Source organism: Heliangelus exortis, chromosome 29, assembly GCF_036169615.1.
Source record: "Heliangelus exortis chromosome 29, bHelExo1.hap1, whole genome shotgun sequence".
Taxonomy (NCBI): Eukaryota; Metazoa; Chordata; class Aves; order Apodiformes; family Trochilidae; genus Heliangelus; species Heliangelus exortis.
This window is the reverse complement of record NC_092450.1, coordinates 546,444-571,927: the sequence shown is the minus strand read 5'-3', so window position 1 is coordinate 571,927 and position 25,484 is coordinate 546,444. Positions and strand designations below refer to the sequence as shown.

Below are 25,484 nucleotides of genomic sequence, written 5' to 3'. Positions count from 1 at the left end.
GCAGGGCCTGGGGTGCCGGGGGAGGAGAAGCTCAACAGGAGCCACGAAATCCCCCCTGTCCTGGGCTGCACCCCAGAGCCTGAGCAGCAGGGACAGGGAGGGGATTTTCCCCTCTGGGGAGACCCCCCTGGGGTAAAGCTGCATCCAGCCCTGGGGTTCCCATCAGCAGAAGGACACGGAGCTGCTGGAGCCATTCCAGAGGAGGCCCTGGAGCTGCTGGGAGGGCTGGAGCAGCTCTGGAGCCAGGGGGAGAGAGTTGGGGGTGTTCAGATGGAGAAGAGAAGGATCCCATGGGGAGACCTTAGAGCACCTTCCAGTGCCTGAAGGGGCTCCAGGAAAGCTGGGGGGGGGACTTGGGACAAGGGCCTGGAGGGATGGGATGAGGGGGAAGGGTTTCCAGCTGGGAGAGGGGAGATGGAGAGGAGATCTTGGGCAGGAAGGGAGGGAGAAATTGTTTGGGGTGAGGGTGCTGAGCCCCTGGGTGCCCAGGTTGCCCCCAGAAGCTGTGGCTGCCCCATCTCTGGCAGTGTTGAAGGTTGGATGGGGCTTGGAGCCCCCTGGGCTGGTGGGAGGTGTCTCTGCCCATGGCAGGGGTGGCACTGGGGGGGGGTTCCCTTCCAACCCAAACCAGTCTGGGATTCTAGGATTCAGCCACAAACACATAGATGAGGCCAGGAACCTGTGGCACCAAGCCCAGCTGAGCTGCCCCAGCTCCTGCTCTGCCTCTCCCCCCACTCTCCCTCAGGACAAGGGGTCCACATGCTTCACAGGAGAGGATCCACACCAAGGTCAGGCAGCATCCTCCTACAAGAGCATCTGAGCCAAAGCCTGAGCTGTCTCCCCAAAGCAGCTCCCACCCTCCTCATGCCCAGAGCCCAACATGATGGAGGTGACAGAACTGCCCTCACCCCTGGCTCATCTCCCAGGGCCCCAGGAAGCTCCCTGGCCCCTCCAGGGCAGCACTGCCATGAGGTTCCTCAGTGTCTGCAGGGGACAGCTGACCCCAGGAGTTGTGCTGACTCCCCCCAGGATGCTGCAGGGGCTGTTCCTGGCCAGCTCACCTCTCCCTGCTGCTCTCCAAGGGGCACAAAGCTCATGGATCCCTCCAGGAGTCAGAGCACACCACAGGGCTGGGTTGAACACTTGGAGCACCAAACCAGTTTTACCTCTCTTCCAGGGACTCCTTCAGCTGGGACAGCCCCGTGCCTGCCTCCTGCTCCTCACAACCTCTGCCAGGGCCTCACTGGGTGAAGAGGAGCCAGAGTTTGGCTGCTGAACTGGGCAAGGACTTGGCTGAGGAGGAACCTCTGATGCTGACAGTAGGACCACCTTGTCTGAGTGCTCAGGGCTTCACTCCAAGCCTTGAGGTGCAGGAGGATGCTGCTCCTTCACTCCCATGGAGATCCTGACCCCACCACTCTGGGTGCCTGGCCCAGGGCAAGCCAAACCCAGCCCAGCTCCCAGCTCCATCCTCCCCTCCTTGGCACTGTCCAGGTGAGCTCAGCCTCCACCATCTGCTCTCCAATTTCTCCATGTCCCTCTTCACCCCTGTGCTGGGCCCAGCACTTTCCCAGAGCCTGCTGACCACATTCCCAGGGGAAACCGCATACAGGGGGGTGTAATGTTCACCCTGGTGCCTACCAGCACCCCCAGATCCTTCCTGCACCAGCCTCTTATGGACATTTCACACCCTCTTTAGATGAGCTTAAGGCCACCAGAGGTTTTACCCATTGTACAGGAGAGCAGGATCTCATCTTCCAATTTATTTAAAAGTTTAAAAACTAGCTAAAAACCCAACTCGGTACCAGTTACAAACAGCTGTAAACACTCAAAAACATCCAATAAAACCCCAAACCATGTGAAGAACACAAATCTCACCTCCAGGGCCCTCCTCTCCACCATCTCTGCACCTCCAGGGACTGGGCAAGAGGAGGACCAGACAAAGAGCCTCTTCCTGCTGAGTTCAAGAAGGAAATTGTGCTGGCTCTGAACACCACCAGCAGAGAGAAGATCCCAGCCTCTCTTCCAGCCAGGGACAGTGAAAACAAAAACTCCCCATCACCCACCAGTTCCCACCAGAGCTCCCCAGATTGGGGTCTGGGAACCACCATGCTCAGCCCAGCTCCAGCTGCACCTCCTGGGGCTGTTCAGTCCCTCCCAGCTCCCACTGAGGGCCCAGAGAACAGCCAGGAGGGGTTAAGTAGTCCATCTGCCACAAAAGGTCTCAAATATGGGGAAAGAGGCTCCTTTGGTCTCTGTGCAGCAGTTCCAGCAGTTCTTGCCCTCTTTGCCTGCCCAGGTGAGCTCTGACTTCTGCTTCAGGACAGAGCAGAGCTGAGACTCATACCCACTGTCCCTCACATTGACATGTGTCCTCTGGAGCAAGTCCCTGTCCACAGGCTGCATCCTGCCCTCCTGGATGCCTGTCAGCCTGGAGAGCAGCTGGACATCCCAGTCTGAGTCAGAGGAGCTCCTGCTGAAGGTGTGCTCAGCCTGGGGCTGATGTGGCAGAGGCTGAAGGAGCTGCCTGCTGTGCCCAGCCAGGTCAGGTACTTCGGGTGCTATTTTTTCTGCTGCTGTGACACAGAGAAAGCAGCTACATCTGGCTTCAGCCACAGGCAGTTCTGGAGAGGGCAACCAGCCAGGAGGACAGCTGGTCCTGCTCATTGTGCTCTCTGGATCGGGACTATTCACATTTCTGGGTGTGTTTCCATTCTCCTCTCCAAGCTGCTTCCCCTGGGAGCTGGGGTTTGCTTGGACCCAGCCATGCTCTCTGACAGTGTTGGCTGCAGCAGCCTCTGAGGGATCAAAACCCACAGACAGAGCTCCAAGGGAACGTGGCTGTGATGCAGGGTCCCCAGGGCTCCCCCCTGGGCAGGGGGCCAAACCCAGGGATCTCTGAGGCCTCTTGGAGAGCTCAGTGCCTAGAGGCAAGCTGCCAGCTTCCACCACACCAGGCAAGCCCAGCTCAGATGCTTGTCCTGAGCCCTGCACACCCATCCCACCTTCCACTGGGTTTGTCTGCTCATTTGGAGAGAGGGAACCTCCCAGCTCCAGCCTGGGCTTCTTCCCCAGCTGGGTGCTGTGTCCAGAGGGGAGCTGGCGTTTCCTGGAGGTCAGGAGTGGTGCTGGAGGGCTGAGAGAGCCCAGCAGCTGCTCTTTGCAAAGTTCAGATGAAGAAGCAACTGTCTGTCCAACACCTGAGGCTGCTCCACGAGTCCCCCAGCCCAGGTCAGGAGTCACCCCTGGATCTGTGTCCCCCTCTGCTGAGCCCTCCAGGAGCCCCACTCCCACAGACAGCCCTGGGGGGCAGCTCTCCCACAGACCCCCTCCTTCTTCCCTGGGACTCCTGACCCTGTCCCTGGGCTGCAGGTCAGCATCAGGCTGTGTGTCAGTGAGCAGTCCCCACTGCTCCTGCTGCTGCCTTTCCTTCCCCAGCTCTGCTGGCAGCATCTCCATTCCTCCAGAGACTTGTGCTTGAGGCAGGGAGCAGACATCTGCCAGGCAGGACCACGGCACCCTGAGGAGAACCAAGTTACTGCTCAGTGCCTCTGGGCCCAGCACCCCCTCCCCAGGGAGCTTCTGCGGCCCTGGCTCAGGAGAGGCTCAGCAAGGAGGGAGAGCACTGCTTGCAGAGGGTGTGGGCAGCAACAGGGATCTTCAACAGCCCAGGGGGTGGGCACAGGAGAGCTGCAGAGCAGCAGGGTCTGCAGGGGACAGCAGAGGCCCAGCTGCCCTTCCTAGTTTAAGCGGCACTAGAAGTCCACAGGGAATTCCCTGAAGCAGAGAAGCCCCAGAAACTCCCATGATATGGGAGAAGGGTATCTGCCATGGCTCATCTAAACCTCACCTGCCAGGTGCTGGGTTGGTCCACAGCTCCCTGCTGGCTGATCCCCTGCCATGAGCTGGGCTCAGCACCACAGAGCCTCAGGCCCTGCCCTGAGTATGGCACCACCCAGCCCAGCTTTTGGGCTCCAGGAGCGAGCAGATATGCAAAGACTTACTTGGCTGAGAGCTCCACGAAGTTGTTGGTGAGCTGGGAGATGACAGAGTCTACAGGAGCATACTGGGAGTCATCCAGTGCAAACTGCTGGTGCTGGGGGCTCTGGAGGTGCTGGAAGGTGGCAGAGACCCTCTTAGCAACAGCCACCCTTTCACAGGAGGGAAATCTACAGTAACAGGCACTTCCCCAGCCTACTGAGGGCCAACAGCCTTCCCACCAGGTTGAGCTGCTGTTTGGAAGTGGATTTGGGCAGCTCTGTTATGTCTGTTTCTCCCAGACACCCCTGATGAGGAGGTCAGGACTCACCCCAGCAGCCCCAGACACATACTGTCCATCACCAAAGGTTGGTCTCTGAAAGCCACATTGTTTGGTATCTTCCAGGAGGTAAAAACCTCTCTTCCCACCTTTTAAATCAGCCCATGCCCCCTGACTGCTGTGGAACACACTGCCCACCTCACAGACCATGTAAGGGGATGACAGTTGACGTTCTCCTAGCCCCAGAGGGGGCCATGTCATGTTCCAATCTTGAAAACTACTGTCTGCCCAGACCAGGAGGTCAGAGCAGATGCACTGTGGCTTTTCTTCACAAGACTGAAGCCAGCAGACACCAGAGAGGCTGCAGGTTCAGCAATCTGCCTCCCTTCCAGAAGGGCTCCTACTGATTATGGGCATAACACAACAAACAAAGCTGCTGAGTGACCCCCATAACTTTTGCAAGGAACCAGGTCCCAGGAGAACCTTTACCTTCTCCAGCTCTTCAAAGGTTTCTTGGCAGCACTCACAAAATCCCCTCTTCTTCTTGGGCACAGTGACCGCTGGGGACTGGGGGCTCTTCTGCCCCTTGCTGCGCTTTGGACACCCCTCCACAGCCCTGCAAGGGAACAGCAAACATCTTCCCTGCCCTCATTTCACAGTATCTGTTTTATAACTTCAGCTGTCTAACCCAGAACAGGGCTTCTCCCTCTGCATCCAGAAGGAAAGAGGGATTCCTTAAATCCCAGGAGCCAGCAGGGCAGGAGTTAGCAGGGGAGTTGGGTTAAAAACTTGTACAGAAGGAGCTACAACCTACCTGGCTCTGCAAGAATTTGGGAAGCTTTTCAGAGGCTCAAATGGGCTGGAGCCTTTGGGGGCCAGGAAGTTCAGGTCAGGAAAGCTTTTGAACTGGTGATGGAAGGGTCGGAATTGCCTGAAAGCAGATATGGACATCAGAGTTGTGCAGGGATGGGATGGATAAAGAGCTGTTCCTCCTTCAGAGGGGCTCAAGGCACTGTCCCACTGACTATGGGATACTGAGCATTGCTGTCCCCTTCAGTCTGGCTGCTCCAGGGAGCTCCCATTTCTCATTGGGAGTACTAAACCTGATTCCCAGCAGTGGCGCTGGTGGGGGGATGTTTTGGCAGGAGGCAGGCTTGCCTGCTCAGCTAAAAACTCACCTCCTGCCCCTGAGGGGCATCAACAGAGCCAGAGTAGCACTTCCAGCCACAGGGCAGCATGGGGAGGTTGTGGTTCCCAGACCACATCACTCTCTCTCCACACTTCATTGCATGCAGCATGTAAAACTTAGTATTTGACTCTGCATGAGCCTTAAATGTTGTCTTCAGAATAATTAATTAGTGCTCTGGATAGTGTTAGAGTTACAGAGTTGTTAGAAACACCACAGAGATCAGATCCCCTTTGCTGGATGCAGTAATCAAGTTACAGGCCCTGACCTCCTGGGTTTCAATCTCTTTCCTCATTTCAGAGGGCTCCAGCAGATTAAGTGACCTGCTGAGGATCACAAACAGAATCTGAGCAAGGAAGTAAACTGTTGTCAAGTCTCATTTAACACATTTCCTCCTCTGCCATATGAGCCACCTAGATTGTTTCTCTAAACTCCACTTGCCTCCCTCTTGGAGAGAGCCAAGTTCTCAGTGTGTAACAGGGTCTTCAGAAAAGACCCTGGGTACAGAGTATTAATTTCAAATAAAGTGAGTACAGGAGCCCCTGGGGCTTTAAATTATGAGATGTAGAAAGACCTCATTTACCTGCTCAGGTCTTCAACCTTCAGAAAAGGGGGCTTCAATGTTCCTGCTAGAAAGAGAGCTGGTTAGGAACTGTCCTGGCCAAAGTCCCTGCTTATTTATTCATTCATTCCCCAACAGAACTGGGCTGCAGAGCCAAGCTCACCAGTACTTCTGACACCTGTGAATGCCAAGTGATGGTTCAGTGCAGCCAAGCAGCCCTTTGGGTAACTGGCAACAGCCTTTGCCCCCAGAGTTTTCCATAGCAGAACTAAATCCCTGGGACAGCCCAACTGTGGACTGCTTAAAAAGACCACCCAGCCAAGCTCCTCGTGCTCTGCATCTGCCCTTCCAGCACCTTTTTCACTCCTTACACAACTCCCTGGAGTTCAGGGTGGCTCTGGTCAGGATGGCTGAGTCAAAGCTGCTGGAAACAAACCAAGGTGCTGCAGAGCCAAGCCCAGCATGGGAACAGAGCTAAAGAGCAGTATCAGGCCTGGTCCCTGGGGAGGGCAAAGAGCAGCCAGAATATACATTAAGGGAGCAGAAAAAAGGCTCAGCAGTGCATTCAGGGAACAGGTTCTCAGAGCCAGGCTGGAAGAAGAGGCCACAAGGTTCCTCCTGCCTGGAAGGTTCAGCTCACCAGGGATAACGTTTCGCTCAGCCTGGAAATCCGAGCAGAGCCCCAGCTAAGGCACAAACAGACACCAAGGTACCCCCAGAGGGCACCTGCCTGACCCTGAAACCAAACCTCCCTGGTTGCCTCTGAAGGGTGAGGTGTTCTGTCTTCTGGTGATCCTGGCACCCAGTGCTATTTTCCCTAAAGAAATGTTAACCTCCTGCTCCAGAAGGGCTGAGTCCCCCCCGTCCTCACCAGCCTCATCCTGAGCTGCACCAAACGTGTCCTTATGTCACTCAAGGAGCTATTTAAGTCCAGGATCAATTTCTCCAAACAAACACTGCCAAATGCTTAGCACTTCTGAAAGCAAGGCCACGTTTTGGGCCCCAGATAAAACTCAGGCTGGTGCACAGTCCTGAGCTCTCGTGGCAGAGTGCTGAGCAGTGACAAATGGTTCAGCTGTCACCACAAGTCCCCAGGCAGGGTTCAGAGTGTGCCACAAATGAAGAGCTCTGAGCTTGCAGCAGATGATCTCCCTCATCCAACAGCTTTTTGAGCCTTTTTTTCCACCACCTTCCCCACCCCAAACTGGAAATGAACCTCCCAGGTGGCACACACAGAATCCAGGTTGGAGCTCTGAGACACGACTGAGCTCTCGCTCTCTGACAAGAGAAGTCAGAGCAGTCACAAATTAACTGATGTCACTGCTGCTAATCTCAGCATCACAATTGCCTTTTGTCTAATTGCAGATGAGAACCTGTTTTTTCCCCCCTCCCCCCTCCCTTGGAAGTGTTATCCCTAGTTTGGTGTCTCACAGCAGTGAGTGGGCTGCAAGGAACATGCTCTCCTCTGGAGCACGAATTATTCCTTGAAACTTGGTTTGAGCCAATTGATCCATCGTGCAGTGCCAGCAGCACAGCTCTCTGGTGCCTCAGGATTCTGGGAGCTGAGCTGCAAACTGTTCATGGGATTTTAAAAAACACTGCTTGAAATCCATGGCATCAAGTCCTCAGCAGCATCAGGAGGCTGCAGCTCGACTCAGAGATGGAGCCACAAAAACCCTGCAAGAGAAACTGCCCTAACAGTTGGCATATTTTGGGTTGCTGAAATTTCAGATAGTTTCAAATTCTAAACAAGGCTCCTTTCAATCACCTGAGTGTAAGCAGGAGCACAATTTCTGGGCCTACCTGTGCGAATTTTTGCTCCAGGTGTCAGACATTTTGCCTACAAGAAAAAGTGATATATTTAGTAGAGGAGCCAGCACAGGCAGAACCATCATTACTGATCCCACAGCAGTAAATTGAGATTTCAGCAGTCTCACCCACCACTTCAGAGCTCCTGCATCAGAGACTGTATCACCTCCCCTCGATATTTTTGTCTCCCAAGTTACCCAGAGGTAGTTTCAATACGACAGAGGCTGCCACTCTCTGATCTGATGCCCTACTTTCTCACTGACCTCCCCAGCATATTAAAAATACTTCAGAAAGCCAGTGTATCAGCTGCAAATGATCTTCCTTTTACCCTTAGTGCCTTGCAAGTCCAAACCATTATTAGCTGGGCTACAGATGAGGCTGATAACCAACAGCTGCTTTGTTCTCTGTTGGTTTTACCCCCAACATTAGGAAAAGAAAAATTTGAATTTTGACACCTCCATCAATTAACAGAAGCACCAGACTGGATACAAACCTAGGGGACTCCCTGCGTGCTCACCCAGCAGCCCTACAGGAACTAGAAGGATTGGTGAGAGCTGCAGACAGACCCTGAGCACCTCAGGTTGCCTGGAGCTAAATCAAGTTACCTCTGTCTTCTGGCAGCGTTTCCTGGCTCCCGAGATGGCCCGCAGCAGCTGCTGAGCATATGCCAACATTTCTGTGCAGGTGGGATGTCAAGGAGAGCCCTAGCTCAGTGAGGAAGGTGAGCTGACCCCCAGCAGCACAGCTGTGACTCCCATCTGCAGCAGGGAAAGTGTCCCAGCCTGCTGTCACCCCAGAGCATCATCTCAGCACAGGTAACTCAGCCCCGAAGCAGCTCAGAAAGCTGCTCTGAGTGCCAGCACCCCATGCTGTGGCTCAGCAGAGCTGGAGCCTGGCTCTGCATCTCTGCAGAAACAAGAACCCCTTCGGAACCTCACTGTGCAGGAGGCAGAGCCTGGCACCTGAAAGGTCTGACAGGCTGGTGGCTGGGCAGAGCTGGCAGCTCAGGGATGGGCAGCAGTGCTCCTGCCTCCATTACACACCCAGACAGGCTCAGTCAGGGCCATGTGTCACTGTCAGGGACACTCAGGAACCTTTTACTCCAGACCTATTCTTAGAACCAGAGCTCCACCATCTCCCTTTGCCATCACTCCCACCCCATTCATCACCGTGATGGGAAGAGCCTTCCAGCACAGGTCCTCAAACATCAGCTCTTCCTAATTAAAACCAACCAAACCCTGCCATTACCACGATCTGTGCTTCCAGGTCAATTAGTAAAAATGGTCTTTTTGGAACAAATTTATGCACTGACTAAGCTATTAACATTTTCTAATATTACAGCTTCAGTATATAAGAGCACACTCAGTGCTGGGCTCGTCAGAGTGACTGCAGTATGTACACGGACTTCATCTGAAGGGCAGGATGGCATCAGTCAAGAACTGGGTACTTCTCACAGTTTCTTCCTTCTGTGCCACACTCACTGCATCACTTCTCCTCTCTCAAAAAAACCACTCATTACCAGGAGGCAAATATCAGCCTGCAGAGAAGGATACCATCCACGTGCAGGATCTGGACTCCCCAGAGGCGAGCGTTGGCGAGGATGCTGCTGCCACTGCAGGTGTCCTGTGCAAACAGAGAGGTTTGGCAAGGGACAGCACAGAGCAGAGATGGCATCCTCAGCACATGCAGCTCCACATCTACTTGAGAGATTTTCCTATTGCCCAACAGACCAAATCGGGGCAGAGTAGAAAAGGCTCAGACTCGTGCTTCATCCACCCCAAATTAACAGCAGCATTCAGGTCAAATGTTAAATTCCTGTTTTAGCATGAGCTTCTAAGTGGGCAGTGAGGGTTTTTTGGCCACTTGTGATATCAGTGAAAGGACTCCAGGGGAGCCCTTTGCCTCAGCCATTTGGCTTTAGTTCTTTCTAGGCTAAAAATACATTTCGCAATAGGTCTGGTCTTAATAATTCTCTCGTGTTGAGCATCCAGAGCACTGGGACAGACCTTGGAAGCACTACCATGGACAGACAATCAGATGGCTCCACGAAGAACAGTGCTCAGGGGCACTGCAGTGTTCTGTGGAGCCACAAGCAATGGGGCCTCATCCCTTCACCAGCCCCTAAATCAGCTCCATTCAGCAGGCAAGGGCTCTGGAGAAGGGGCTGGCACTGGTTCTGCACTGCTCAGCACTCCTGACAGCTACAGAAAAAACCCATCTACAGGCTGCTCACCTGATTCTTCATGGCCTTCTGCAGCAGTTCCTTTCCCCTGCTGTTCAGGACCTGCAGAGAAAGGAGCCCAGCACCAGGTGAGAGCAAAGAGGTCCCGGGCAGCAGCAGAGCTCTCCAGGGGGATGATTCCTTCTGACCCCTGAGCTCTGCTGGGGAGGGAATTCTGACCAAAACTCCATCTCAGACAGCAGGACTGAGCAGTTCCAGGGATCACGAACCACAGGGGCACCCCTTAGGTCTGCAGGAAGCAGCTCCTCAGCCAAGGCTTTCACTGACCAGCAGAGAATGTTCCAGAAGGAGCCAAGAGCAGTGCAGCTGAGGGACTCTGCCTGTCCCTGCAGGCTGGAGGGGCGAGGATCATCTGGGTCCCTGCTGTCACCCCAGCAGACAGGTTTAAGCTCTTTGTAAGACAGGGGAACAGTGCTGGGAGCAAGGAGCAGGGGACAGACACCATGGGGGAGCAGCAGCCCTGATGTGGGCCCAGCTCCAGCTAGCAGAGGTGCCATGGCCCAGGCAGGGGCTGGAGGCTCTCCCCACACCCACAGCTCCAGGGACACCCAGAGCAGGATGTTGGAGCTCCAGCCACAAACACTGCTGACCAGAAAGTTCAGGCTGGGGGGTGAACAGGTCCCTGGGAAATCCCTTCTCTCAACCTGCCCTGGGAGATCTCCCAGGCTCCAACAGCTTTGCCCATGAGCACACATCCAGGGCCTGAAACTTTTATCTTGTCTCCATTTCTCTGGTTTTTCTGGACACACCTCTGCTCAGGACGATTGCCTGCTCTGTGGGGAAGCCAGCCAAGCCTGTCATTCCCTCTGCCATGGGAGCAGATGTCCTTGTTCACCAGCTCAAAGCTGTGACATGCACATTTGAACAGACAACAATGTGCAGATACAAGGAGCATGGGTACAGATGTGAACAGCCAGACCAGGGGGAAAAGATCCAAACACATGTGCTCAGAGCAGGAGCAATTCTCTCACCCAACACTGGCCTCAGCTACTACTCTGTCAATCCCTCAGGTCAAACTTTGAGGTGGCCTAAACCTTTAAAGATCTTACTGTGTCTGGTGGCCTCTGGTGAGTTCTGGCACCTTTGGAGGTGGAAGGTGTGGGGCTCAGGGCTTTTCCCTCTCCTGGGGTTGCACTGCTCCACTTCTCCCCCCGGGTCCTGGCTTTGTCTCGTTTGGCCTCTTTGTTGCTGGAAACCACACAGGTGACTTCTTTGCTCAGGAAGCTCTCTGTCACCTGCAGCAAGAGACAGAACAGCAGCTCTGGAACTGCCCAGCTCTGAGCTGACACTCCCACTGCCTCCAGCACAGCCAGCGAAGGGGCTGCTGAAAGAACTCATCTCTCCAGACAGTTCCTCTGTCCACTCCCCACTGCTCTCCCAGGAGATTTGGTGATCCACAGAGAGCAGTCCAGAGCCTGCAGGCTGAGGCTCCTCTGACACTGACTTCCATTATCTACTCCTCAAGCAATGCTTTCAGGAAAAAAAGAGAATAGCCAAGAAAAAGGCTCTGGATATTGTGCATCAGTGTGGAAGAGCTTTGTTCTCAGAAGAGCAGAATGCATTTTATAGCAAAGTAAAGCAGAAAATGACCAACTGGGACAAGCAGCTCTACAGAGAGCAGGGCAGCAGGGACCCAGGAAGCCAGCAGACAGACACACAGCTCTGCACAGAAGCTGGGAGTCTGAGGTGGAAAACCCAAATTTTGGGATACTAGCAGCAGGGTTATCAGAAGCTCACCAGAAGGCAGAGAGCCCTGGGGTTCTAAGGCACAGGTGGGAAGGCCACAGGATCAGAGCAGTCTGCAGCTGTGTGTCTGCTGGTTCTGCTGTGCTACAGAATCCCTGTGGATGCAGACCCTGGAGCCAGCTCTGGGAAGTGCCACATCTGCAGGATGCCCTGTGACCACCACCTGTGACACAGGACATCACGAGCGTGCAAGCACAGACGAGAGTAAAGCAACATCTCCCCCAAATAACATCCCTGGATATTGCCATCCCTTCACCAGGGCTCAGTCCAAGGCCACAAGATGCACCTAACATGGTCCTGAGCAACAGAGGACACCTGGGCTGGCACATTTCTGTCGAGCTGTTTTATGGGTGGGGGTCACCACGCAGCTGAATTCAGTTGAACCTCCAGTGCCAGGGGAGTGCATTCCAGAGAGGGAAGTGACCCAAGACAGTGCTTGGGAAGAAGCCAAGGGCAGAAAGCTCAGTGGACAATCGATCAGTGGACAACCAAAATCAAGGCTGAGGGACAATCAGAAGGGTAACATTATTTGCAAGTAATGTGGCAGCTAGGTAGGGATTTAACTGACTGCTGGGAGCAAGTGGTTCTCAGCAGTGAAGCTGCAGAGTTAAATAATCAGAGATGCTATGAGGAGAACATCCCTGGGTGCTGGCAGCACATCCAGGGGAGGACAGAAAGAAATCCACAAGATCAGCATGAGGGTGTGAGGAAAAAAAAGAGAAAAAAGTGCAAGTCAGCTTCCTCAGGTGTCTCTACAGCCACATGATCCTGGTGGCAGAGATACAGCAGCAGCCAGGGCTAAATGGACTTCTACACCCACATGGGACATTGAAGGACTCGAGGAAGTTTTGGGGTGAAAATCTGCCTCAGAGAGATGAAACAGTCTGAAAAAAGAGTAACAACTGTTAGGACCAAACTGCATTTTAGTCCCAAGGAAGCTGGAATGAAAGCAATGCCCACCCAGCTGCTGGGCACCAGCCCTGCCCTCAGCTGCAGCTCTGCTTTTAGAAAGGTCTTGGGGAAGGAATTGGTGAGCAATGGAAAATTTGGAAATGCCACAAAGACCATTGTGGAATGCCACACATTGGAAATGCCACAACAAAACCAGCTTCAGTGGGGAAGGGTCCAGATGGTCCAGTGGGAAAGCCATGAGGAAAGAACAGAGCCAAGAGACTTGTCTGGGGTTACCTGACCTTGCCACGTGTTGAATTCCAGGAAACATTTGGAAGTCCCAGAGCTCCCCTAGGAATTAAGGCCCCCCAGGGTGAAGCAGACAAGCAGCAGCACTGAGCAGAAGGTGTTCCCATGCCCAGAGCACAGATGTCACCTCCTGGAAGGTGCTGTGCTCCCCAGGGAAGCAGTGACACAGCCCCGGGGGTCTCCCAGGTCACCAGTAACCCCGGACTGGGAGGCACCGCCACGCTCAGACTGGGACCAACACGCAGGGGGGGCTCCCGTGGCAAACAGTTGCCACCCCCGGGAAGTCAGGAGCCAGCAGGTCACCAGTGGTCACCAGAGCTGCCCAGAGGGGAGGGGACAGACGGGGGGACAGGGATGGGACAGACGGGGGGACACGGAGGGAGCACAGGGGACCCTCCTGCCCCGATCCGCTCCCGGCTGTGAGGTGAGGAGCTCCGGGGACCGGGAAGGGGAGCCGGGCGGACGCGTTACAGCACATCAACCCCGGAGGTACCGGGGAAAGGAGGGAAACGGTGAAAGGAGAAGGAAAGAAAAGAAAAGAGCAAAGAGAGAAACGAAGCGAGAACTGAGACGGGAGGAGGGGGGGGGGGAAAGGCCCCGAGGAGAGGGAACCGGGGACGGGCGGGAGGAACTGAGGGGCCCGGGGCTGAGAAGGGTCCAGGGGAAGCCTCCCGGGAAGGGTCTGAGGGGAAGGGACCCCCGGGAGACCGGGGTGGGGGAGGTGGGGTGTGTGAGCCCCGGGGAAGCCGCTCACCCCGCCCAGGTACCGGATGGCCTCCGCCAGCTCCCGCGCCTCCCTCCCGCCGGGCAGGTCGAGGTAGAAGGATTTCCCGCGGAGGGGCCGGGAGGTGCCCGGGGCCGCCATGGCGCCCGCACCGGAGCCGCCGCCGTTTAAACTCCCGCCCCGCCCCGCCCCTAACGGCGCCGCTACGGCGGCCGCGCAGGGACACGCCGCTCCCCGCTAAGGCCCCGCAGCGTGTTCGCCGCTCCGGAGGGGTGGGAGTGGGGGTGCTCGGTGCGGCGGGAAGCGGCTGTGGGCACCGGGGAGCGGCCCGGCCGGGAGCGGCTGCACGGACGGACGGACGGACGGGCCGGGCCGAGCCGGGCCGGGCCTCTGAACCCCTCCGCGCTCCCGCCACAAGTTTGTCCCGGGCGGCCACCGTCGGGCCCCCCCCCGCCCCTCCCTCTCCCCGGGGCGCGGCGCGGTCCCAAGATGGCGGCGCCCGGCGGGGAGGAGACGGCGGGGCCGGGGCTGGGGTTCGGGGCCTGGCTGGAGGGGCGGCTGGAGGTGCTGGGCCTGGACCGAGCCGTCTACGGGGCGTACATTGAGGGACTGCTCCGTGAGGAGGAGAGCGACGAGGAGCGGCTGGAAGCGCTGCGGGGCGTCCTGGGGGCCTGCCTGGTGAGGGGCGGGGAGGGGGGGACGGGGCGAGGGGCCGGAGGGTTCCCCCAGATTCCCCCGTGTTCTCCCGGGCCTCAGCCTTCTGTGTTCCCGCAGCCCCGGGGGCAGGGGGGCACCGCTCCCCCGGAGCCCTGAGGGTTGGGGGGGTGGAAGGCGCCGTGCCTGGGGGTCCCCAACCCCTCTGAGCCCTCCGGGTGTTGGTGGGGAGGGGGCTGTGCCGGTTCTGGGGGGTCAGGGTCGGGGCTGTGTGTGTGGAGCTGCCCAAGGGCGGGTTCAGAAGCGGCTTTTAAACAAGACAAAGGTTCCAGAAATGCGGGGGGGCCTCGTCCCGCTCCCTCTTCCCAGCCGGGCGTCTCCTCCCAGGCCTTGGGATCGGGCTGGAGCTGGAGCCCAAACACCTCCCGGGCTGGGCAGTGCTGTCCCTCGGCTTTGGGAAGGGTTTGGAGGGTGCAGGAAAGGATTTTCCTTCCGTGGGTCTCCTGTGAGGTTTGTACGGATCCTCTGCCCCGGGGTGTTCAGGGGGAGGGTGCTGGGACTGCTCTGTCAGGGCTGAGCTGCTTCCTCCCCAGATGTCTGCACAGGAGCACAGAACCCAAAGGCACTTGGGAGCTGCAATTAATTTGTTTCCACTAGTAAATATATCCTGTAAATCTTTATGTTCATGGACCACACAGCATTTAAAATCGTTTTTCTGAAGAGACAGAGCACATCTTCACTGCCTGCACTGCCCTTGCCCACCCAGGGCAGGGTCTGAAGGCTGTGCCACCACAGATTTGTGCCCAAAACCATGGAGAGGCCAGGGCTGCATTCTGCCAGCGTGAGGGGCTTTGGGAAAGGCTGCCCCAAAATACCCGAGGTTAATTAACTTGTCTGTAATTAATGGACTGACTTTATTTCATCACCAGAGGCAGAGCCCCTGTCTGATCCTTGCCTGGGGCTGCATTCCCTCCTGCTGATTCCCCTCTTCTCTCCAGGGCTCAGTGCCCCTTCCTGGGTGCTGCTGGATCCCTCCTGGAGCTCTGAGCTGGCTCTGTCCTGCAGGTGTTGTCCCCAGCTCTGTGCCTGCTCCTGCTCTTTTATCACAGACACAGCTGAGTTCTGCTTCATTTGCAAACTCAGCTGGATGCTTCTGCAGTTGTAAAACCTCTCTGCCTCTTGAGCCCTCAGACTTTTAAATTACTCTTTTTATTCAGTGCATTTTTTTCTTTATGTATAGATTCTGTGCTTATTTCTGTATGGAATTTTAAAGGAATGTTTCATTTGGTCAATCTGGGGCCTTTCTTGCCAGGTTTTTTTTCTTTGTTCTGGTCACAGATTCCAGATAATTTTTAATATTTTTTTGCTTGTTTGTTTTTGACAACCCTCACACAAATACATTCAGGTGACCTCAGCACTCGTGTCCCTGGTTCCTGACAATGTCACCAGCTTGTTCCCTGTCACCATTTCAAATCCAGACACTGGGAACCAGGAGATGTTTCTGTTCACTTCTCTCTCAGCCAGACAGAACCCAGCTTGATAGAGTTTTCCATTTTTCTCTGCATTTCCTCCCCTCCCACCCCTCCCTCTCCCTTGGGGAAGCCCAGGTGAAGGTGTTTGGTGGCTCCCCTGCTGCAGGCAGTTTGTTTGCTGGGAGCAGAGTTGGGTTCTCTCTGGGTTCTGGGGGTTCTGCACAGCTCCTCCTGCCCTGGCTCAGTTCCCCCCAGGCTGCCCCATCCTCTCTCTGCTGCTGTCACCTTGGTCTCTGTTTTTCCCTTCCCCAGCTCCAGGGCTGTTTTTTCCCTCTCTCTGGGATCCCTGCAGTGTTTCCTTTTTGCCCTCTCCCCTCACACAACAGCTTCCACCCCCACACGAGTTCCTCATTTGTTTCAAACCCTCATCAGAAGGTTTCCCAGGTCTCTGCCATTGTTATTCTTCTGCCATTCATTTCCCTTCCCCCTCACTGCCAGATTTCCTTGCTGCACAGTGCTCAGGGAATTTCTCTCTCACCCTTCTCTCCTGGCTTAGAAAGCTGCTCCTGGTCCTGCCAGCCTTGATTCCAGTGGGCTGCCATCCCAGTGCTCAGGGGAGCCCACCCATCCAGGAGAATCCTTTTACTGGGAGTGTTTCTGGCACTTAAAAACCTTCACATCTTCCATGCCCTTCATGGTGATTTTCCTTCTCTTTTCCTGCCTGCTGTGTCTCAGGGCAGACAGATTCCCTCTGGCTGGTGTTTCCATGCACATCCCCTCCTTGAACTCTGCTCCTGTGAAGGTCTCAGTGTCACCTCCTTCTGGGTCAGCCCTGAGCCCCCCATTCTTACCCCTCAGCTGAGCACCATCCTGTCCTGGATCTGCTCTGGTTAAAGGACGGGGAGCCTGGTGGGAACCCCAAACCTCTCCTCTTTCTGCTGCCCTTCTTTGTGCAGATCACGTCCTCTCACAGCCTGGAGTGTCCCCCCAGCTTCTCCTTGTGGTGTCCCCTCCCCTGTGGACCTTGTCCTGCTGTGGGTGCCCTGAGCTGGGTGCCCAGCCCTGGGTGCTCAGCCCTGTGGTGTCACCCTGTGCTGGTTCTGCTCCTGTCTCTCTGTTACACTCTGAGGTTTTGTGTTTGGCTGTTGTAGGCTGGGGGTGGGAGCAGCTCTGGAGCCAGGGGGAGAGAGTTGGGGGTGTTGAGGCTGGAGAAGAGAAGGATCCCATGGGGAGACCTTAGAGCACCTTCCAGTGCCTGAAGGGGCTCCAGGAAAGCTGGGGAGGGACTTGGGACAAGGGCCTGGAGGGATGGGATGAGGGGGAAGGGTTTGCAGCTGCAAGAGGGGAGATGGAGAAGAGATCTTGGGCAGGGAGGGAGGGAGAAATTGTTTGGGGTGAGGGTGCTGAGCCCCTGGGTGCCAAGGAAGCTGGAGAGCAGTGCAGCTGCCCCAGGAGGAGCAGGAGGGTTTGCAGGCAGTACCAGGATCCAACCAAAAACCCACAGACACTCCCTGCCTCATGGACATCTGCCTCTTCCAGTGAAGTGCTGCTGGCTCTGGCCCTTCAGAACTCTTCTGTCTTTTATCAAATCACATTTCTTGCCTGGATTCAGCTTCTCCAACCTGAAGTCTCCTGTTGGGCAGCTCTTGCAGGAAGGCTGTGACTGTCTGAGGCAGAGCAGTGCTGTGTGGTTGGACTCAGTGATTCTGGAGTTCTTTTCCAACCAGGATGATTCCCTGATTCTGTCTCTCACTGGAGTTTGAGTTCTGGTGTTGGTTCCCCAGAAGCTATCCTGGAGCTGGGAGTGCTGCCTCATGCTGCCTGGGGGGGTTTCCTTTCTCCCCTCAGTTCAAAGTTTTCCTCAGTAATGAACAAGAGTTTGAATTCCTTCCAGTGCCACCTCCAGAGATTGTGTGTAACTCCCCAGGCAGGACAAGGGGCACAAGAGTATAGAATCCCAGAATGATTTGGGTTGGAAGGGCCCCCCAAAGGTCCTCCAGTCCCAGCCCTGCAGTATCAGGGACACCTCACCCAGATCAGGGTGCTCAGAGCCTCCTCAAGCCTCACCTTGAACATCTCCAGGGGTGAGGCCTCAGCTGCTCCTGGCAATGTCCCTGCTGGTGACAGCTCTGGGGGTGTCAGCTCTGGGGGTGTCAGCTCTGGCCTGTGCCCACCCAGCCTTGGTGAGATGGCTCAGGAAGAGCCCGTGCAGGGGCTGGTGCTTGGTGCTTGGTGCTGCTGGGGTGGTTGCACCAGGAGCTGTGGGACCCACGTGTGGTGGGAAAGGGAAGCACAGAGGTGCCCAAACTGCTGGGGGGTGCCCATGACATCTTCCTGCTGGGGGCTTTCTGCTGCTTCTCTCTGCTGGGTGCTGGCACTCTGGTCCTGAGCTGGGTCAGAAGTGTGTCTGTCACGTGAGTCCTGTCTGACCAGGCTGACCAGGGTCCAACTAACCAGTTAACCAGCTAACCAGTTAACCAGCTAACTGGAAGGTTTTGTGTGAACAGCTGCACTGCTGGAGCCTGGCCCTGGGTCTTCAGATTCCTCACACCTGATGGGTTTGGTATCAGCTCTCTCAAATCAAACCAACTTTGCTCCAAGACTGAGGAGTCTCCTTTCCCTCCCTAGGAAGAAGATCTCATAAATGATGTTTGCAGGGAGGTGGTGGAGAAGTGGGCTGAGTCTCAGGTTGTTGACACCAAAGAGAAAAAAGAAGGTACAGTGGGTGCTGGGTGTGCCTGTGTCCTCCTGGTGGGAGCTCAGCCCCACACTGCCCACGTCTGCAGATCTGACTCCCTTCTCATTGCCACTGCTGCTTATTTACTGTTTTGTCTTGAAACATGAAATGAGGATGAGTTCCCTTTTGGCCCTCCCCAGCCTTCCGCTGCTCTTTGGGCAGAGGAAAACCTCATTTGTTTATTTTATTTATTTCTGTAGGATTTTTAAAATTTCCCTTCAGGAAGCAGCTAGGGCTGTTTCTCTTGACATGGTGCCCATGCAGGGATGGCAGCTGGTGCAGGTGTTGTGGTGTGAGGAGCCTGTGCTGCTCTAGTTCACACTGATTTGGGAAGCAAATATTTTTATACTGCTGTAGCTACACCTGCAGAGAGCTGCACTGAGAGCTGTCCCTCCTGCTGCTGCTCACCAGGAGAAAATCCCAGCACTCACCAGGAAACCATCCTGATTTTCCTCTCTCAAAATCTTCTCTTAAAACTGTCCTTTTCTTTCCCTATGAGTGGGGAAAGCTGGGTGAGGCTGCTCCTTTCCCAGCCCTACTGTGTATCTAGATGCAGGTTAGATGTTGGGAAGAAAATTCTTCCCCATGAGGGCAGTAAGGTTGCCCAGGGAGGTTGTTGGTGCCCATCCCTGGCAGGTTGGATGGGGCTTTGTGCAGCCTGGGCTGGTGGGAGCTGTCCCTGCCCATGCAGGGGACTGGATCTTGATCTTTAAGGTCCCTTCCAACCCAAACCATTCCACGATTCCTGGCCCTCCTGCAGCTTGGAACCCCTCAGATTCACCCCTTGTCTTCCTCCACCTCCTTCTTGTGGATGGGGGGGGGGTTTGTTCTGCTCCCTGAGCAGAGCTCTGGAGTACAATGAACTCAAAAGTTTTTTCTGGCTGAAGCAGAGTGCAGGGGGGAGTTTGTAACCTGCCAAGTGCACAGCCCCAGCCTGCAGCACCTCCCTTTTGGCTAAATCCTGCTTTTTGTTGGCTTTGCATTTTCTTGTTGGTTCTGGTTGCAGACAGAACATTGTCACTGACTGATGTCATGCTAGAAATAGTTCTCCCCGTGGCCCCAGGCCTGTGGTTTTCTTCCTTGTCAGCCCCTCAGTGTTTCAGAGCTGAGGGACTGAACCACCATTGGCTTCCCCCAAACATTCCCTGAAGCCCATCCTTGGCCTCACCTCCCCTTTGGCTGGGGATGGGGCAAAGTTCTGCTCTCTGTGTTAAATCAAATTAATCCTTCTTCTGGGGACAAGAGAAAGGAAATTCTGGAGCTGCTGCTGGGTGCCTCCTGCTTGTACTGTTGGTTACCCACAGGGGTTTTTCTTGTCACAGAAAGAAGGGGCCAGGATGTGCCTGGGGTGTAAGAAAAGCAAGGATTTCATTATTTCACTGGGGATAAATCCTCGGTGGAGTCAGTGTCTACTTAGAGTAACAGAATCCTGAGGAGAAGTTATTAACAAGCTTTAAAAAAATAAATAAATTGTTGTCAGCCCCCAGATGTCATTGTAAGAGCTGGGCAGCAGAATGTCAGAGGTAAGGAGCAGTAAGAGGCCATTCAGTTGCTCATTGCCCTTGATGAGTAGAAGAGAGAGAATTTAACTGAGCAGCCACCTTGCCCTTCAGAATTTCTGTTTGGTGGGGTTTGAAGTGTGTGGTGAAATAAAGTCTGAGCTGCTGTTCCCCAGCAGTTTGGAGGAAAATGGATTTTCATCAGGAGAATCCTACTGATTTCAAAGCTTTTTTTTTGAGCCTTCTGTGCCCCAGGAAAGCAGCTGCTGGGGGCAGCACAGGGAATTCCTCCTGGGAAGGAGAAGCTCCTGCTCCCCCCATCCTCATCCTGAGCTCCCCAGCAGCAGCTCTCAGAGGCTCTGGGGGGTGGGGGATATTTTTTGGGTGAGGATTCTCCCTTTAACTCAGTGCAGATGTCCCCAGGGACAGGCACAGTGCTGGGACCAGGGGTGGGCAGGGGGGTCTGGCAGCCTCACCCTCTGAGCCTCCTCCTTGCCAGATGAGATCCAGGCCATCACCAGCATGATGGAGAAGCAGGCCAGGATTGTGGTGAAGCCAAAGGAAGTTTCCCAGGAGGAGAAGCTGAGGAAAGCTGCTCTCCTGGCTCAGTACGCCAACGTGACGGACGAGGAGGAATATCCTTTTCCTGACCCAGTCAGGACCTGGTGCTTTGCAGGACAATTTTTACTGAAAAGCTCCTAAAACGAGCCCTGTGCAGTGGGGAGAACTGGGGAAACTTTTCTATCTTCCTTCTCTGTTACACAATATCTTCCATGGAAAAAAGCATGGAAGCTTTTTCTTCTCCTGGAAGTTTTCAGTGCCACCTTTGAGGAGGTTTCTCCCCCAGTCCCACACTCCCCACCAGTTGGTGCTCACCTGGGGGAGGTTTGCCCAGCCCAGGAGAGATGGGATTCACCTCCTGGTCACTCTGTAGGTAATGTACTGGATTTTCTCTCTTCCTTTCTGGAGAGAAAACCATGGAAAGGCTCCTGTTTAGGGAGTATGTGTGGAGTGGGAGAGTTTAAAGTTCTCTCTTTGCGGTGCCTTAATTTTTAGCCTTGTTGTGCCTTGGTAAAATGGTTACTGGCCATGTTTTGAGCGAGGTGGGGCTGTAGAGAGGCACAAGGTCATTGCTGATGTCCATATTTCCTTAATTCTCTCACTGGTGAGGATGAGCAGGATGGATCGGTTGGGGCAGCAGTAAATATTGGATCAGAAAAATGTATCCTTTGGATCAGTGACCCAAGTTTGCTGGGAGGAAGGCAGCTTCCACCCTGAGTTTCCACCCTTCCTTCTCTGTGGTGATACCCCCCATTTCCTCACAGCCACCTCTTGAGTTTGAGTCATTTCTCTGTTTATGTACCCTGTACCTTGCTTGTAATCAAAGTTTGAGGTCCATCTGCTCCCTGCCCCATCTGCACTCCTGAGATTGGTTCTCTCCTTTTCTCTCCTCTGCTCCTTCCTTTCCTCTTCCACCCTCTCAGCAGCTTCACAGAAAACAATGTTAGGAAGGACAATCCTCCCAGACCATCACTTCCATGTTAAGTGTCCAGAGAAGTAAATCACATCAGGAATTATTAAAAGTGCAACAGAAACAAAACATTTTATCTGCAGCTTGTGAGGCCGTGGTGCAGTTGAGCTTTAATACTGAACAAGGACCCTGGACCTCACATTTTTTCTCAACACAGTAATTTGGGACATTCCTTTAGCTCACCCACTGGCAGATTTAAGACAGAAGAAGTTTTTTATCACATAACTAAAAAGTGAAACCTAAATTCATAGAATCCCAGACTGGTTTGGGTTGGAAGGGACCTTAAAGCTCCCCAGTGCCACCCCTGCCATGGGCAGGGACACCTCCCACCAGCCCAGGGGGCTCCAAGCCCCATCCAACCTTCAACACTGCCAGGGATGGGGCAGCCACAGCTTCTGGGGGCAACCTAGGGCTCAGCACCCTCACCCCAAAGAATTTCTCCCTCCCTCCCCAAGATCTCCTCTCCATCTCCCCTTCCCCCCCAGCAGAGCAGATTCCCTCTCGCCGGGGTCACTGCAGGATGTGAGACCACGATTCCTTTTTTTTCCTCTGTTCCTCATTTCTCATTCTCAAATTCCTTACCTGCTTGGCGAGGAATCCAGGCAGGAGTCTGAAGGTGAAGGGGAAGGTTGAATGATCCATCTCGTGTGCTGAGGGCAGCGCTCAGAGCTCCAGAACAGTCTGCAGGGTGAGCAGAACCGATCTGCCCTTAACACTGCGCCAGCGCTGTTCCGAAACACGAACGTGGAGGATGTGCTGAACGCCAGGAAGCTGGAGAGGGAACTGCTGCGGGATGAGTTCCAGAAGAAAAGAGAGCAAGATAAACTCCAGCGAGAGAAGGATAAGCTGGCCAAGCAGGAGAGGAAGGAGAAGGAGAAGAAAAGGACACAGAAAGGCGAGCGGAAGCGGTAGCTGGGCTTTCCCAGGTCAAGGCCTTACGTGAATTACAGTACCATGTGTGTTTAAAAAGCAGCAGAAATTCTGGGCACGTGGCTGGCGAGTGGCTCTTTGGAAGCATTTTGGATTTTGGTTTTTGGTTTTTTCCTTTATGTAGCAAAAAAGAAAATTCCCAGCACCTCGTGAAGGTGAGGTGTGCCGTGTGCTTGTGGTGTCAGATGTCCCCGTGGGTTATTGTGGCCATGTCTGTACCAAAGGATGGTGATGTGACCATGTCCGTGTTCTGAAACTGATTGATTTTCACTCCTAACCACTTCGAGCAAGGCAAAACCAGACATTGGGAGCTGTGGCAGAGGCTGCCCAGACACCCACCACCTCCTGCCAGCAAACAGCATGTTAGGATTTGAGAGGAGAGCAGAGCAGAGCCCTGTCCTGAACTGTCCCTGAGGACACACTGCCATGGGACAAGAGTGAATTTATTTACAGTAGCCTTGAAAACAAAAACTATTTGCAAATACTCGGATTTATGCTGCCAAGAACAGCGCAGCATCTTCATTCTGGCTGAGCTGAGAGCAGAGGGTTTGGAGCTGACCTCAGCGAGGGTGAGTCCCATCCTGCAGCAGAGAAAGGAAAGAGAATGAAATATTGATGATTGCAGCACCCCCGGGCTGCGGGGGGGGAAATGCTGCGGGCAGGCTGAGCCCTTACACTGCTTCAGGACTTCGTGTGGGAAGGTGGAAAACTGAGCTCCGGGGCCCAAAGGTCTGACTGTGATTCCTGCAGCAGTGCCAGGGGGAAGGGGGGGGCTGCAGGTTCGGTGCTGGAGGGGTCAGGGGGTTGCTGGGTTTATCAGGAGCTGAATGCTTCTCTCCCCCCAAGGGCTCAATACCCGCTGGTTCTGGACGGTTTTGTTTCTCACCTCTGGAAAGAACACTAATTCCTGCAAACTGTGAGGGAGGGAGGGAGGGACCCCGAGCAGTTCTGGGGGTGCAGGAGCACAGCACTGCTTCCTCTCGGGGCTGGAACAATAAAACTTGGCCAAGAAATGGGTTCCTCTGTCTGTGGTGTATGTGCGTTCCCCCTGTGTCCCTCAGCAGTGTTCCCAGGGCCTGGCTGGCACTGAACAGGCTCTGCTGTCCCCAGGGTTGGGTTCTGATCCAACCAGAGGTGCTGTGGGGGTCCTGGCTGCAGTGGGAAGGGGGGGGAGGGGGGCAGTTGTTGAGGGAGGGGTGTCATGGGGTGCCCCTCAGCACCTCCTCTTCCTGGGGCCCTGGGCACCAAACCATGGCTGAGCACCCTGGGCCCTGTGGGTGTGAGGACACTGACAGTGATCCAGTCACCCAACCCTTCCCCTCCCACCTCGGTTCCTCTGCATCCTTGTTCCTTCCCATGTTCCTGCTCTGTCACCTGGGGAATGTCCCCAGACCTCTGTGTGACAGTGGGGTGTGGGCTGAGGGGCAGAGCTGCAAAGCACAGCCCCTTCCTGCTCAGGTGACAGCAGAGTTCAACCCCCGTGACAGGACCCAAATCCCCTCTCCCTGAGGGCTGCAGGGTTGGAGCAGGGCACAGTCCCACACCCCAGGAGCTCCCTCACACAGGGGGGTTCCTGGTGCAATTCCTGTCCTGCACACCCCAGCCCAGGGTGGGTGTGGGATGTGTCTGCCCAGGAAAGGTGTCACCCCCTGGTTAATCGAGGGGAGCAGGAGCTGGAGGTGCAGCCCCAGGGGCTCCAATGCCCACAGGCTGAGGGCAGGGGTCAGTGCCGGAGCCCAGCAGGGTGCTGAGGCTGAACCCAGACGGGTTGGGGTTGGGAGAGACCTTAAAGCCCCCCCAGTGCCACCCCTGCCATGGGCAGGGACACCTCCCACCAGCCCAGGGGGCTCCAAGCCCCATCCAACCTTCAACACTGCCAGGGATGGGGCAGCCACAGCTTCTGGGGGCAACCTGGGCACCCAGGGGCTCAGCACCCTCACCCCAAACGATTTCTCCCTCCCTGCCCAAGATCTCCTCTCCATCTCCCCTCTCCCAACTGCAAACCCTTCCCCCTCATCCCATCCCTCCAGGCCCTTGTCCCAAGTCCCTCCCCAGCTTTCCTGGAGCCCCTTCAGGCACTGGAAGGTGCTCTAAGGTCTCCCCATGGGATCCTTCTCTTCATCTGAACACCCCCAACTCTCTCCCCCTGGCTCCAGAGCTGCTCCAGCCCTCCCAGCAGCTCCAGGGCCTCCTCTGGAATGGCTCCAGCAGCTCCGTGTCCTTCTGCTGATGGGAATCCCAGAGCTGGATGCAGAGCTCCAGGGGTGTTGGTCAACAGGAGCTGAACAGGAGCCAGAGTGTGCCCAGGTGGCCACCAGCATCCTGGCTGTGTCAGCACTGGTGTGGCCAGCAGGAGCAGGGCAGGGATCATCCCCTGTGCTGGGCACTGCTGAGGCTGCACCTCCAATCCTGGGGTCAGTTTTGGGTCAGAAAAGGGACACTGAGGGGCTGGCGTGTGTCCAGAGAAGGGAAACAGAGGTGGGGAAGGGTCTGGAGAACAGGTCCTGTGGGAAGAGGCTGAGGGAAGTGGGGTGTTGAGTTTGTAGATCTTGCTCTACAGCTTCCTGAAAGGAGGGGGCAGGGAGGTGGGTGCTGGTGTCTTTTCCCAAGTGAATAGCAACAGGACCAGAGGACATGGCCTGAGGTTGCCCCAGGGGCGGTTTAGATGAGACCTGAGGAAGAATTTCTGTCCTCAGGAGCAGTCAGGTCTGAAGGGGCTGTCCTGGAGGAGTTCAGAAACCTTGTGGCTGTGGCACAATCAGAAAACAATCGCCCTTCAACAAAAGCCAGTTTATTTCTTGCCGGCCTCAGGCCAGCAGAGTTCTGTCTGTAACATCAACACGTCCTAGGTTAAACACAACAAATGCTAAGGCAGTGACAGGCGGGGTGAGGTTGTGCTTTGCTCTCCCTCCCGATCTGCTCACCCTGGCAGTG

At 55.2% G+C, this 25,484-nt stretch overlaps 2 protein-coding genes and 1 long non-coding RNA gene across 4 annotated transcripts; 1 reads left to right on the top strand and 2 right to left on the bottom strand.

The window, feature by feature from the left end:
* Positions 1-1,748: 1,748 nt before the first annotated feature.
* DBF4B (DBF4B-CDC7 kinase regulatory subunit) lies at positions 1,749-13,981 on the bottom strand. Of its 2 annotated transcripts, none has more exons than XM_071728372.1 (11): positions 13,758-13,981; positions 11,107-11,292; positions 10,049-10,099; positions 9,369-9,438; positions 8,421-8,491; positions 7,810-7,846; positions 6,028-6,073; positions 5,073-5,189; positions 4,748-4,874; positions 4,005-4,114; positions 1,749-3,520 (listed from the first exon to the last, which is right to left on the bottom strand). In XM_071728372.1, the coding sequence occupies exons 1-11, from the start codon at positions 13,866-13,868 to the stop codon at positions 2,197-2,199; spliced, it is 2,250 nt and encodes a 749-aa protein (XP_071584473.1). In that variant the 5' UTR covers positions 13,869-13,981; the 3' UTR covers positions 1,749-2,196. The 2 variants fall into 2 exon arrangements, with proteins under 2 accessions (XP_071584473.1, XP_071584474.1); XM_071728373.1 differs by having other exon boundaries at positions 6,028-6,070.
* Positions 13,982-14,123: 142 nt separating this feature from the next.
* Positions 14,124-23,563, top strand: CCDC43 (coiled-coil domain containing 43). The gene is made up of 5 exons (XM_071728536.1): positions 14,124-14,405; positions 18,482-18,569; positions 20,589-20,724; positions 21,253-21,311; positions 22,345-23,563. Exons 1-5 carry the CDS (start codon positions 14,217-14,219, stop codon positions 22,530-22,532), a joined length of 660 nt encoding a protein of 219 aa, XP_071584637.1. The 5' UTR covers positions 14,124-14,216; the 3' UTR covers positions 22,533-23,563.
* LOC139788527 (uncharacterized) lies at positions 21,275-24,491 on the bottom strand. The gene is made up of 2 exons (XR_011722871.1): positions 24,336-24,491; positions 21,275-21,901 (listed from the first exon to the last, which is right to left on the bottom strand). It is a non-coding gene; the product is annotated as an uncharacterized lncRNA (long non-coding RNA).
* Between the last annotated feature and the right edge of the window lie 993 nt (positions 24,492-25,484).

Excerpts from the sequence above, each read along its gene's own strand:
- DBF4B (XM_071728372.1), bottom strand. The coding sequence starts at position 13,868 with ATGGCGGCCCCGGGCACCTCCCGGCCCCTCCGCGGGAAATCCTTCTAC. Across the intron at positions 4,875-5,072 it reads CCAAATTCTTGCAGAGCCAG|GGCTGTGGAGGGGTGTCCAA; the intron begins GTAGGTTGTAGC and ends GTTCCCTTGCAG. Across the intron at positions 3,521-4,004 it reads TTCGTGGAGCTCTCAGCCAA|GGTGCCGTGGTCCTGCCTGG; the intron begins GTAAGTCTTTGC and ends GGTTCTCCTCAG.
- CCDC43 (XM_071728536.1), top strand. The coding sequence starts at position 14,217 with ATGGCGGCGCCCGGCGGGGAGGAGACGGCGGGGCCGGGGCTGGGGTTC. Across the intron at positions 14,406-18,481 it reads GCGTCCTGGGGGCCTGCCTG|GAAGAAGATCTCATAAATGA; the intron begins GTGAGGGGCGGG and ends TTCCCTCCCTAG. Across the intron at positions 20,725-21,252 it reads AACGTGACGGACGAGGAGGA|TGGTGAGGATGAGCAGGATG; the intron begins ATATCCTTTTCC and ends TAATTCTCTCAC.